This window comes from Apis laboriosa, unplaced genomic scaffold (assembly GCF_014066325.1).
Source record: "Apis laboriosa isolate Shangri-la unplaced genomic scaffold, ASM1406632v1 scaffold122_cov146, whole genome shotgun sequence".
Lineage (NCBI taxonomy): Eukaryota > Metazoa > Arthropoda > Insecta > Hymenoptera > Apidae > Apis > Apis laboriosa.
In genome coordinates this window covers 348618-364954 of record NW_025221084.1, presented here as the reverse complement: position 1 = coordinate 364954, position 16337 = coordinate 348618, and the positions used below count along the sequence as shown (strand labels likewise).

At 17.4% G+C, this 16337-nt stretch overlaps 1 protein-coding gene across 10 annotated transcripts in view; it reads left to right on the top strand.

Annotated features, from left to right (window-relative positions):
• The first annotated feature begins 2 nt into the window (after nt 1–2).
• The window catches only part of LOC122720216, a 58648-nt gene continuing 42313 nt past the window's right edge, over nt 3–16337 (top strand). For 2 of the 10 annotated variants that reach the window (XM_043946772.1, XM_043946764.1), the window contains exons 1-3: nt 3–158; nt 5207–5530; nt 13356–13597. In XM_043946772.1, coding sequence (XP_043802707.1) covers nt 13570–13597 — 28 coding nt within the window. In that variant the 5' untranslated portion in view covers nt 3–158; nt 5207–5530; nt 13356–13569. Of the gene's footprint in view, nt 159–5159; nt 5531–13355; nt 13598–16337 lie in introns of all 10 variants that reach the window. The other 8 variants (XM_043946769.1, XM_043946767.1, XM_043946766.1 and 5 more) reach the window with 8 other exon arrangements.

Here is a 16337-nt window from a genome sequence, read left to right as displayed (position 1 = left end):
ATGTGGGTTTATTATTGTGGGTTTATTATTCATCTTTTTTTTTTATCTTTTATGTCATCTGATCTGTTTTTTTTCTTACAATAATATTCTTGTGTGTAATTCTATTTGTGATTGTGCAATATATTATTATGAATAAATATTTGAATGTATATTAGAAGGTATGTACATATACATATCAAATTGAAAATGCATATATGTCTATTATGCATATTAGTCAACATATTATCATAAATGGAAGATTATTATTTAACTATAGAATATGGTGATTTAAAATTTATAAATTTTCAATAAAAAGATTAGAAATCGTTAAAAAAGAAATATGATATATTTTCTTTCGGTTTAACTGATATTAACTGATTTATATATATATTTGTATATAGTATATACAAACATACTTTGTACATATTTGCTTTTTTCTTAATTAATATTTTAATAATCTATGATATATTTAATGAAATATAAATATTGAATAAGTATCTATAAATATTTGCTTAGTATCATATATTTAAATTAATAATTAAATAAATTTATAATTAATTGATAGGATAAAAATAAAGAATTTATGAATTAAATAAAAAATAAATAGTAATATTGATTTGATTTATTTTAGTTTTCACTTTTTTATCAAGAGAAATGAAATTAATTAATTTCAATTATTTATTATTTAAATTTTTTCCATATATTTTCTATATATTATAATAAAAATAAATATATATANAGAGAGAGAGAGAGAGAGAGAGAGAGAGAGAGAGAGAGAGAAAGAGAAAAATATATACATATGACGTACAAGGGAAGTACATGTAAGAAATCTATGTGTGTGTATGCAATATATAGATACTTAAACATTATACATGTAGATATTTATATGTAGAGACTTTTTAAAAGCATGTAAGCGTTAAAATTGAGATAATAGTTAAAGTTATAAATTGCTTGATTCATTATAGTATCATATGATATACGGTCATGATTTTTTTTTTTGAGTTATTGATTATCGACTGTAACAAACTAAGAGTTTCTGGAATATTGCATGCCATTGCTTCTATATCATTCTATTTTTTGCCTTTTCTACTTACATTTCATACAAGTTTTTTCATAGCAATGTTAAAGAAAAAGATTATTTTTCTTGTTTTCTTTTTTCTTTTATTCTTTAATAGTCATGAAGGAGAGAAACAACTTTTTCATTAAATTTTCACTAGATAAAATGTTAAAATATAAGTTCATATTAATATTTCAAATCAAGAATTTGATTGACATATTGAAAACACGAAATTCCACGAGTTTTATTTAAAATAATATTGTATTATTTCTTTGAATATTTCTCTGAATGTAATATTGTGTTTCATAACTGTCAAATAAAATGACACGATATTATCTTCGAAATTATTTTATATAGGTATTTATTTTCGCATATACTACATAAAGAAGAATATAGAAAATTATTAATTTATATGTAATTGTGTACAAAGCATAATATATATATGTAAATATATATTAAAATATAACTTGTATATGAAAATAAAATTAACAAAATATATTTATATATATTTATATCAATAATACTTTATAAAAGCATAAATAATTGTGCTCTAATAATATTTTTAAGAAAATATCTTTTCTTTAAAAATCGATTCTTATATTCATTTCTTATATTTCGTTTCTTCACTTTTTAAATATTACATTTTAAATATGTATAATATTTTAAGAGGATATTATATTTTGAAAATTATATTTTGATATTTCATGCATTGTGAAATGTAGTGAAAGAAGTAATTACACATATTTTAAATATTATATTTTTTTTTTAAATTCTGAATTTTTATATCTTATATTTTATATCTATATATACATATTAAATGAAATATTTTGAATAAAGTATGCTAAATTTTTTATCAAAAGAAATACCTATGCTTATATTATAAGCATATATATATATATCAGTTATCTATTTATTTTGAACAGTATATTATTATGTAACAGTATACGTAACAGTATATTATCGAACAGTATATATTTTGAAATTTTGAATTTTAATATTTTTTATATATTATTTTTATAAAATAGTAAAATAGTATTATGTTTTGTGAAATTTCAAATGAATTATATTTTATTCATTAAATTATATTTTATATTTTTATTAAAGTAAGTTATATTTATGTGTATATAATGAATTGAAAAAAGTAATGAAATTTCATAAAAAAAAATATTTTTCTCAATTATTTCATTTTTGAAATTTATTTTTAATTATAATCATTTTTACAATACAATTTAAATATGATTTGAAACGAACGAAATTGAAAAATATTAAAAATTTTCTCGCAGATTACGTTGATACAATTTTTCGATTTTTTAAAGTTTAATAATAATAATAATAATAAAATAATATACAAAATTTAATGATTTAAATAGTACATAAACTTAAATTTTTTAATGAAATGTTTTTTTTAAATGAAAAATATACATAGTGATCAAGTTATTTAATCAAGTTAAGATAATTAATGTTTTTCTTTTAAATAGTAAGAATAAGAAAAAAATGAAATAGAAAATATTTACTATTTTCTTCAATTAACATAATGTATTAATTTTTTTTATACTTGCAATATTTCAGAGAAACTAAAATGACTTTTAATTCTTTATGAATATATATACATAATTTTAAGTACATAATTTTATATACATAAAATAAATATATGTACATAATTTTATAAGTAATAATATTTTTTTATTACATAAAAGCATATATTAAAATAATATTTTTCGTATGCTATATTAATGATTTTCTTAAAAGTTCAAAAATTAAGAATATCTTATATCAATATACTTAAACTATTTTTTTTTATACAATTTAATATATTTGATATTATAAATATATATGTATATATATATATAAATAATATGATTGCATAATAATAATAATATAAATTTATATAATATATATATATGTATATATATGTATATAATATGTATATATATTATATATATTATAATTTTGAAATTATTAGAAATATTAATATATAATATTAATATAATATCAATTAATTTATTTATTATAAAAAATTTATGGAAGATAAAAGAATTTTATTATATTGTTTTTGTTTTTTAAAAACAAGAAAAATATCTTGAGCCTGCAAAAATGAAAAAACAATTTGGCTAATATTCTTAAATAATTTTTGTCGATAGCTTAATAACACTTTAAACGATTTATTTTGCAAAAGAATGTAGTTTATTTGTATACATAATTAATAATCAATTTAATCTTTATATTATTTAAAATATTTAATACTTTGAATTTATTATAATTATAATTATTCTTATATATATAATCAATTCAAAGATAATTAATTAGTTTTAATTAATTAAAATTTTTATTATTCAGATTTGATTAGACTTAGGAGAAATTAGTAATTTTTTTTTGATATTTGTTATTTATGTGAAAATTAATTAAATTTATTTTTTTTTAATTATCAATGATTGACAAATATTATAAAATTATATATTTATAAAAAAATATGAAAATTAAATTGTTAAAATTATTAAATATAATTTATAATGTTTGTATAGTCTTTTTCAATTGTTAATTTGTGATAGTAATTTCAAATGTTCTTTATTATCTGCATATATATTCATGTATTTGCATTTATTCATAAAACATTTAATTGAAATTTGATATTATCGATATAATAAGAAATGATACAAAGTTTTTGTGAATTAAATAAAATTGTTATATATTCATAATATACATGATATACTTATTTACTTATATATTTTCATAAAAAAAATATTTATTTATATATATATATATATATATATATATATATATAATATATTATTTTATCTTTTTTATATAATAAATATATTATATTATATTTATATTATATTTTATATATTAATAATTGTGAAAATCATATCGTTTATTTAAGTTTTAATGAATATTGAAATATTTTAAAATAAAAATATTGTATATTTATCTATATTTATTTATATAAGGAAAAGTTTGTCAAAAATGCTTTTCTTTAGATTGGAATATAAAAATAACATTTATTCTGTATCTTAATAAATCTTAATCTTTAACTATAAAAAAAATAAGATAAGAAAAAAATACTTAAGATTAAAAAAATATTTAGTTATGATGGAAAAGTTTCTGACGGTATTAAAATTTTGTTCTCATCAATATGTGTTACTTAAAATTACAAAATTGTTATTTTTTTAAATTAAAAATTATTTTAAATTAAAATATAATAATATAATTAACATACAAATAAAAAGGAAATATTAAAGTTAAAACATTTTAAAGAAAAATATGTTTTTTATAAAAAATATTTGTAGATGTTTTATTTTATTTTACCATAAAATATTCCAATTTGCTGCACATTATCATGAAATCTTTTTAAAAAAGTTTAATATTTATACGTTATTTTGAGATAAAGAGTTACACTGTCAAGATTCAGTAAGAATTATAATGTAATATTTTATTTATTGCAATGATTTTTTAATATCTAAGTTAAAAATATAATTATTACATCAAATTTTTTGCGCTTTGATATATATAAAAAAACATATTTATATTTTTATAGTGCAACCAATGAAATATTCATCAATAATGTTTTAATGATTAGATTCATGATACAAAATATTTTTTTAATCGTATTTTTTGTTTAAAAGAAAGATTAATTTTTCACTTTATTTATTCATTTCATTATGGCCAATTTTCCCCTAATCTATTTATTTAGATTAGATTAAACTACTGTAATATATTTTTAGTTATAATAATAATAATAATAAAAAATAGTTTAAGAAATAAATATTTTGTCGACATAATAAAGGAATATAATAATTTACATTCGTTAATGCATTCCCTTTATATTAATTATATAATTATATTATAATTATATAATTTAAAAGAATTATATTGCTTTTAAATTTATAATTTAAAAATTTTAATAATTTTTAATAATTTTTATTTAATTTATTCGCATAATTCTTTTAATGGTAATATGATATACAATGATATAAAAATTATTCAAATATGACGAATTATTCCATATGTTTTAAAAAAATTGCTCATATAATATTATCATATTGCTCAATATCATTATTATTTATCATTTATATCATCATTATTATTTATACATTAATTTATAAATAACTATTTTTAAATTTAGATATATATATTTAATACAATTTATAATTAATTTAAAATTTAAAAAAGCTACAAGTGAACAACGGTGAAAAATAAAAACACAAATTGTATGGGAATCAAATGTATAGAAAATAAGTGTTGCAAAAGAAACTAACTCTAATACAATAATAATAAATATGAACTCTAAATAGATTCAGTGATTTGAATGAACAGTTGAAATTGATATTAATAAGTGAAAGAACTAATAATATTCAATAAAAGAGTAATATGTATATGCAAATATTATGAAATTGTTTAGCAAAAGAAGTTCCTAAAAAGAAAAAATATAAACGAAATATCTTGGAGATGATCATCTCTTCAATGATGAAGAAAAAAGACAATCGTAAAATTTAGGTGAGTTTTTAATCTAATAATATTTATAATCTTATAAATATCTAATAATAAAATTTTTTCTTAATTTATTATTTTTATAAATTTTTAAATGTAAAGTTTATATGATTATAAATTATCATTAATATAAAAAACAGGAAAACATTCTTTAATTTTAAAATGAAAGAATTTAAAAATTTAATTTTTTTTTTAAATCTTTCAATTTTTAAATTTAGTTTTCCAATTTCCAATTTTTTCATATTTGAAATTAAAAAATTTTAAATTAGTTATAAGTAGATTCATTGCAAAATAAATTTTATTGTTTTTTATTATTATTTCATAATAATATTAAAAATATTTCAAATAAGATAATAATTGTTAGTAATTATTTTTTAAATTATATTAGGTATCACGAACAAAAATTGAATTAGAAAATATAAATAAAAGAAAAGACTTAATCTATAATCAAATATCGTGATATTTAAACTAAAAATTAAGAAGAGAAGATTCGAAAGATTCAATTCATAAATTCGAAAGATTGTAAAACTTTGAAATTTTAAATATGTGCATATAATGTATTATAAATTTTTTTTGAAAATTTGGTTATTTTTCGATTTTATACTATAACTTGCTATAACTTGCCAATTATAACAGATAGAAGAAAAGTTTTCAGATAAATTGTTTTTTTTAATAAAAATTATTGTTAGTAAAAAATTTATCAATTATTTACATAATTTATAATTTTTTTGAGAAAGTTAACTAAAGAATTGTTTAATAAATGGTTAATAAATATAAATGCTGGATCTCAGAACTTTTTATTATTAAATTTATAGACTAGTTACATTACAAAATAATATGTAAATCTAATCAACATATTGAAATATTTACATACAATCTCAATCAAAAAAAAAATTATGGAGGAATGATATAATTACTTGATGTATATGATTTCCACATAAAATTATAATTTAATTAAATTATATTATATTCATATTCTTCTATTCTAGTCTAAAATTATACAAAAATTTTCTGATTTTATAGTACATTATACAATTACGATGTAAATTTATATATACGAAATATCATTAAATTACAGTCTTTTATTTAAAATATTATTATAAAAATATTACGACGTATTTGCTTAAGCATAATGTAAAAATGGATATATTGATAAAAAATCAAATAATTTTGAAAATCTATTTTGTTTTTTCAGAGTAAGATTTTGTACATCTACTTCATTATTTCATATGTTTCAATCATGCTATATGTACATGGTATAATACATGGTATATACATGGTAAATTTTTATGTTTTAAATATTTCTTTATTACCATAAATAATTCATATATTTATATCGTATTCATATCCATATTCATATACTTAAATGTTTTATATATGTATATGTTTTCAAAATTATTTAAATATAATTGATTGTTTATTATATTTCTATATAAGATTTACTTCGTCAGAAAATAAAAATTTGATAATTACATTAAAAATAAAAAGTTCTAATAAAAATGATTAAACAATTTTATTCATTTCCATTTATTTTATTACATAATATAAATTATTTTATTAGTAAATATAAAAAAGGATTGCTTGTCAATGTGATACATTGCTCATCAATAATACAATACATACAATGAAAAATTCCAAATTATCGCGGAACAAAATATACAAGTAATATACAAAGAATATATTTGAAATAAAAAAAATGTTTTTTATGTTGTATGTTTTATGACTATTGATTAAAATTTCGCATAAAAAAGTAAATTAAAAAATAATAAATTTTTTATTTATAACTTTTTTTTAATTACATTAATAATTAATAAATCTTTTATTAAATGATAGTAATTTTTACTAAAATAATTAAAAAAAAAATTTTTTTTTTATCTTTTACAATTTTTGAATTATAACACAAAATTGAAAAATAGCCAAATTTTCATGAATTGTTTCTTTAAAATGAATTTGGACAATAAATAAAAATTGCATAATATATATCTATATTTGTATATCAAAATAGAGATTTTAACAGAAAATATTATCAACATTAGATAGTCTCACATCATCAGTCAAAAAGTCTCGGTGAATGAACCGAGAATGTATTTCTCTTTAAAAGAAAATAGCAGTAATATCTTTCAGAACTCAAATGTTTTAGAGTGATAAATGCAAAGCATGAGGTATTCAGTTCTTCGCACATTACTGGTGTCCTTATTAACGGTACTATGAATTATGTTTTTGTCACCTTTTAAAATAACATGTAAAAGAATTAAAAATAAAAAAAATAATATTTTTCTATTTTGTGAATAATTTTTCCTGAAAAATATTTCAATTTTTTAAAAGTTGAATAAAACAGGATAGATGATAAATAATTATAGTAAAAAAATAAAGTTTTTCTTTTTTTATCATAATTTTTTTTATAAAAATTATTTTTAATTTTAATGTATTATAATATATTTAAGATTATAGAAAAGATTTTTTTTATTTTTATTTTAATTCTTTAAAGTAATATACAAAGTTTTAGGAATTAAATAGATATAAATGTAGTTCATATAAATTTAAATTATATTGAGTTATATAAAATAAATCATTAAAATTTAATATTAAAATCAATATAAATCATTGTGGCGATCAGATAATATTTGGTTATTGAACATTAAATAAATATTTACATTTAAATTTAATATAAAGTTATACAAATGCATTATGATGATAAATTTAAAGTAATATTGTTATTAAAGTAATATTATTAAAGTAAGATTTAAATAAGATCTGTCAAATGATTAAATGATTATTTTTTTCATTGAAATTAAATTATTTGCTATTGTATAATCATATGAAATATTAATGTTATAATGTAATTATAATGTAGACTGGAAAATGTTGATACATTTTTGAAAAAAAAATCATAAAAGAAATAATATTTTAATGATTTTTTTACATATTTATATTCAACTGTATTCTATTCTTTAACAGAAAAAAACATAAATTTTTAAAATTTAAACAAAAAATATATTTAAAATGTTTTTTCGTAAATGACAAATCTCTTCCACTTATAGAAAGATCAAAACTATCCCTTGATTATATGTTTATTATGATTATTATGTTTCATATTTCTCCAAATTTAAAATTTTAAAAAAATAATTCTAATAATATTTAATCTACATTTAAAACAACTAGAGTTGATATATGTAATATTGAGTGTATTTTCACGTAAAATTAATAACATTTCAAAAATCAGTATACAATGATAAAATCATTATTTTTTATATATATTTATTATATATATTTATTTATATAAATAAAATAAAGTATTTTTATATTTTTGTTCGATATATTTTTGCATGAAAATGTATTTCCTTTAATAAAATAGTTTTAAATTATTAAATTTCTTTAAATCGTAATCTACGATCTACATGGAGCATCCTGAAACTGAAATATACATTTCTTTTTTATTTTTAACATAGAATATATAAAAATATATCAAACTTTTCTATGTATCATTTTCTATATATCTTTTTCAATATCTTCTATTTATTTTAAAATTTTAATTATTTAAATTTACAAAATTATCAGAAAATAATAAAATATTATAATATCGAAATAAAAAATTTATATGAATTTATTATATTTTAATTTATATTTAATTATAAATATGTTTAAATTTTGTTACAAAAATATTATTTTTCTATATATATTTTGTTTAAATTTTTTTTATTATTTATCTTATGAAATTATATATATATTTTTTTATAAACATATGAAAAAAATATGGAACAATGGAATATCAATGTATCAAAATAACAATTGATATAGTAAGTGTTAAAAGTAAAAGGAAAGAAGTACGTACATCCTGCAAAAAATAAATATCAAATACCTTCGAATATTGGATTGGTTATTATCAATTATCCAGTTTTTCATCAAACAATTATGGGAATTTCCTATCTTTATACTTTTTATCTATAAACTGCTTAAGTTCTGTTTAGTAAAAAGGCGTTAACAATCATCATAGTTAGGTACTTGTTGTAGCAAAGGATATTATAGTAAATGACTTTAAAATTAAATTGACTGAAATTTATAATTTTACGGATACAATTATAACTTTTTTTTAAAATAATATTTTACATTTAATTTCATTTTATAATTATTATTACAAAATTTATTAAAATTTTTAATTTCTCTTAAACATGAAATTTTTCAAAATAAGAATTTTAAAATAATTGATTTTATTAAAGACAATATTTTACTAAAGAACAGACTTTATAATTTATTCATATAATTGATTTTTTTTTTATACTTACATATAAGTTGCATACAAAAATTTCTGGCATTTTTTGTTTTATTTTCAAAAGTAATATTTAAAATAAATTTTATTAATATTAGATAGAAAGATATTACAAACAAAAAGACATAATATAAAAAGTATTAATAAAATATTATTTATTTATTAATTTTTTTATAATATTTTTATAAATATAATTTTTATAAAATAATTTTTTTTATAATAATATTTATATAATAATATTTACATTTATTAATATTATTTATTTACTTATTTTATGCATATTTAAAATACTTAAAATACTTTGTAAAAATTCACATTAAACTAATCTATTAAATGAAATAAAATTAATGAAAAAATTTTCAATCATGTTATTTTGTAAAAAAAAAATCTTAATAATATAATAATATATTCTTAATCTATTCTTTATTATAAATTATTGTTAATAGTTCATAACTATGTCTTTTTTTATTTAGCTTAGCGTCATGACATGAAATTGGATAATCTTGAAATAAAATTTGAAGAAATTTTATTATTTCTTTAAATAATAAAATTTTCGAATAATTTTTTTTTTTTGATGTTTGTAATTCATCTATGCGTTGTTTAAATTTTTTTTATAAATATTCAATTGGATTAATCTACAAATTGAGCAGATTTTTAGATTAGAACTTTTATATTTTTGAAGAATAATCATTGTTTAATTACTTTAGATATTTATGTGTCATTTGTGAAAAATTATTATTAATATCATTAATTTATTATTAAATTTTTTTTTCTTAACATTAATATAATACACGAATTAAATTGTAATATTAATCATTGTATTATAACAAGACAGTTATATAATATATAATATTGATTTTTTCGATGGAACAGATGTAAAAAAATTTTAATTACTAATGAAAAAAAAATCAGAAGTCTCGTTTAAAATTCATTCAAGAAGATTTACATTGGATAATTAATTGAAAGAATGTCGTCTTTTCGCAGATGAAATTTAATTTAAAAATGATAGAAAGCAATATATGCAACGAATTGAAAATATGAAATACCGAATATCAAGTGTAAAATATAATGTAAGAAACATAAATATCTGAGATATTTTTTTCGCTTGTGATCGAGCCACTTGGGATAGAAATATGTTTGATTTTGAAAGGAAATATGAATAGTATCAAGATATTTTAAATAAAAATCTACGCACAAAAAAAATTGAGTTTTAGTCCGATTATAACTTATACACACATAAAAGTTTAAAAGTTTAAACATTGATTATTTTTTAAAAATATAAAAATTTAGATCTAATCAGCAGAATATTTGGATATTAATTCAATTGAACATTTGTACTAATTGAAAGAACTCATAAATAAAGTTAAATATCAAAACAAAATAATTATTCTAAACTTTAAAGAAAGAATGAAAGAAAATTCTTTTAGAAAATTCTTTTATTTCGAGACTAATCGATATCATATCAGAACTGTGATACTGTGGCACTATCAATGCAAAAGACATAATTACAAAATATATTAACAATAATTTATAATAGATTAATTTATAATAAAATTAATAATTATAAGATATAATAATTAAATTTATAATAATTATAATTATAAGTTGTTTTGTGAAATGATAAGTGATTGAAAAATTTTTTGAATATTGAAATTTTTATATAAATTAGTGTAACAATTTGCTAAATAAATACATGTAATAAATAGTTAATAGATAATTAATAAATAAATTTATTTTTTATTATTTCTTTTTATTTGTGATATCTTTTTAGCCAATATTAGTGACAATTTTAGATATTCCTTTTGAGATAAACGAAAAATATAATTTTTCGACCAGAAATTTTTGCACGCAATTATCAAATACATCTATGTAAATCAGAGATATCGAACCTATGGCTCTAATCAGTAAATCATCATGATTGTTTTCTCTTTGACAAACCCATAGAGAAAAGATCCTTTTCATCCGTAAGTTATTTCACTCTTCTCTTTCAGTTGTTACACAAATTCATAAACAAGCTAGTCATTATATATACATATATATAGAAGAAGAAGTTGTTAAGAAAATATAGAAGTCTTCTTTCTTTTTAGTGAATATTTAAGATTATACATATAATATATAATATATATAATATATAATGGGCTTATGAAAAAATTGTTGATGGAGAAAGGGAATCGTGCAGTTTCTAGAATCGAAATATGAATTGATTAATTGAATATCGTCAGCGAGGAAAAAGTTCGATATCTCTGTTACAAATATAATATAACATGAATTTTTTCATATCAATTTCAATGATCTTGAAAAATATTGTTAGAAAATATCGTATAAATATCGTATAAATATTGTAAGAAAATATTGATAGAAAATATTTTGAACAAATTTTTATGATAATCTTCAACTTTGCCAAAAACTTTTGCCTATATATATATATATATCTATATAACTATATATACTTATACGTACTATACATTAATATCTGCCATTTATCAAATATTTATCTACATATGGTGTAATAGATATATAGATAATATAATTAAATATTTATAAATTTCGACATTCTATGATATTTTGAATCGATGGAATAAATAAAGAAAAAATATAAAACAATTCTTAGACAATTGAAAATTGAAAATGATTGCAATTCATTGATTTAATTTGACATGATATCAACTTCATTGAATATACATTAAAAAAGAAAAAAATTCTATTCAAATCTATAAACAAAAATAGTCTTTTTTACAAGTTTATTTGTTTTGCATATTGATTAACTAGCCACTCTATATATTATGTATTACATAAACAATTGATAAATAACCATCACATATTGATGCATGTATTATCACATATGCATAGAATTCAATATATAATATAATATCAAAAATTTTTGCGGACTTGAAAACTAACTTGAAAATTAAAGCCGATTACTATTATAAAGGAAAAAATTGTCAAAAAATCGTTATAATATATTTCAAGTTCATTGAGATCGGTGAAGAGAAAGTTAATCTGCAGATTGACATTATTGAAGCATTATTTATATAGATAAGATTCCCTTTGGAATTCATATCAGCGATTCCAATATTTAAAAAGAGAAATGTAACTATAATATGAGAAATAAATTATAATATATATAATGTGATTTAAAGATAAATAAAAAGTTAAATTCTACAATTAAAGAAATCTTTGATTTTAATAACTATTATGTCTTGATCGATCTTTTAAAATATTAAAACGTTTGAAATTATATTTCTATTTTTCAAATAAGAGTAATAATAGGGTATAAATAGAATATAAATAATATTTTCAAATTGCAAACACTTATAATTTTTTTTAATATTTTAAAATTATAAATGGAAATATATTAAGAAGATATTTTGAAATTTCTAATATTTAGCTGAAATACAATCTATAGATTCCTTGATCTATAAATCAAAAATCTATAAATAATAAATTTTTTTAAAATCTTGTAAATATTGTTTGTTAATAAATTGTTTGCTTGGATTATTTTGTGATTAATTACAATGTTTCCTAACGGCGTTATTGAAAATATTTATTTCCGCGTTTGTTGAGTGGGTAGGTGATATCGAGTATAATAGTGATGATGAACTCGCGACTGTGGGTAAGACGGAGATGACCACTAAATCCGTGCCTCGTCCTGAAAACGAAGACGAGGAGGACGAGGAAGAAGAGGAAGAAGAGGAGGAGGAAGAAGAGGAAATCGACAAAGAGATTTGTTCGAGTTTACGATATCACTGCCACTGATATTCTTTCTCTCGTCGCATCGATGCCGATTCCTGCGTCCATTAATAGAGGTAATTTTTTCTAGCAATTGTCATCTTTTAATTCCAATAGTTCAAATTACAGTATAAAATATATAATTATATATAACTATAATACATTATTGTCAACTTATTAATCGAAATATAACAGTAAAAAAAAAAAAATAGGTAAATTGCGACTATTTGATTTTGATTTATATATTAAACTTTTTAATAAATATATTTATTTTTTTATATTTATTTTTATGAATCTTCAAATCAATCAATCAATTGCATTCTTTCAAATTGTCAATTTATCAACACGTGATACATATTATAATATATGTATATAGTTATATAATATTATATAATATACATAGTTTTAATAAGAGATATACACTCGTCCATAAGTATGTAGACAATTGTCAATTTTGAAGAATTAACATAATGTAAATTTCATCTATCATTTGAAATATATTATTAAAAGCACTGTTTTCAGCAATCTTTTTTTTTTTTAATTTGTATTGCTTTTTCATGAATTTTGATAAGCTTGAAATAATATAAAGAATATTTTAAACAACTTTTTCCTCTACTTTTGCCATACTAACATATACAATAGTGTATGATTTCATTTTATGCTATATATAGATTTTTGTTGTTTACAAGATATTAATGTTAATTGCTCAAAACAAATAACATGATATATAAATTGATATACAAAAATGTCATTTAAGATTTATTTATATTTGTATAAATACATATGATACACAGTAACATAATCCAAAATAAAATTGACATAATGATATCAAAATTTTGATAATTATATACTAATATTAGAAAGTTATTGATTTCGATGATTTTTGAATATAATATAGAAATTTTTTTTCTTTATAACAGTCACTCGGTCCTAGTTTTCGAAAAATTATTTTGTTTTTTTGAAAAAAAATTGTTGTTATACATTGAATTTTATTTATTCGAATATATGTATTCGTTACAGTGTATGCGATCGGAACATAATGCAATGGCCGATGCCTAAAATATGTAAGAAATAAATCTATTAAAAGATTATTTTCTTGCGGATTTTGATGGTTTGAAATATTTTAATTTCAAATCATAACGGATTAAATATTTCACTAATTTTTATTTAGGATATAAAGTAAATGCTTGAATGATTAAAATATGATAGTAATATCAATATCATATTTAGTGTCTATGGTTATAATTTCAATCATTAATTTGATTATTCAAAAATTATCGATTAATCGAAAGATCTAATGTCCATAATATAATTGAATGTTTAAGCTTGCTATAGATTGATATTAAAATATTTTAACTCTATTAAAATTCATAAAGAAGTAGCTTTTTGATTGGTTCATCCATTATATTATATTTTGGACATCAGTTATTGCGATGTAGATAAGTCGGCATATGCTAATGCACACTGCATATATATAATTGAATTTCTATGCAATAATAATAATACTTTTTTTTGCAAATATTTTGAAAACTTTAAGAATTCGATTCGATTATAGATTATGATTAGATTATTATAATTAAATTAAATTAATTAAAAAGAATTACTCAAAATAATTGATAAATACATTTAAATTAATTAAACATATATTAAAATTAAAGTGATCAGAGTTTCCTCCTTCTATATAAGGCATAATTAATTAAAATATATTTTAATATAATATAAAATAAATATATAAAATTTAGCGAAATTCATTAGTGATTTTTAATTCTTTTCAGATAAATATTACAATTAAGAAGATATCAATATTTATGGACGGGAGTATACATGGAACATTTAAAAGCTGCATTATTGAAAAAATATAATGCGAGATCCATTAAATTTAATTAAAAATATTTGATATGTTATGGGATTAAGATTTTTTTAACTTTTCTTTTTTTTTTTTAGAAAAAATAAAATTGACATAGCTCTCTATCTAAAACAATATTTTTATCATTTTTTTTTTTTCTTTATTATTTCTTACGTATATTTATAAATTTACGCTGCTTTGTATTCTTTAAGCATAAATGTACATGCATATATATATATATATATATATATATATATATCTTTTTTAAATGTAAACAATTATGGTTATATATATATATATATATTTAGAATTAGAAAGCCTAAATTATATGTTTTGAAATTCTATATTATAGAAACATGTATATTTTAAATCATTATTAATAATTTGTATTATTAGTGATATTATCTTATTTGATGTTATCAAAATACAAAAAAATATAAAAAAATAAATTATTTAATAAATTTTGAAATAAATTTTCAATTAGATAATAATTTAAATTAATAATTCTTCTTGAAGAATTATTCAAATTGGTAATATAAAAAGTCATAATGATGTTTATGTTAATGATTAAATTAAATTATCAAATACTTTTATAACATATATATATATTTATATTTATATTTATATTTATATATATATATATATATATTTATATTTATATTTATATTTATATATAATATATATATAATATAATATATATATATATATATATTTATTTATTTACATATTGATATTTATATCAAAAAGAAAAAAAAAGAACAATAACTATGAAAATGATGTGGCTATTAATAGCATAAAATTTTAGATATAGATAGAGGAATCTTTTTATATAATAAAATTGGCCAGATAAATCTTGATCTAATCGAATTGTTTATGAAATCTTGATATTTATCAGATCACCAAAGAAATTTCAAAAATGAACTGTGAAATATATGTATATATATTCCTGTTATGAAACTTTTGTAATCAGC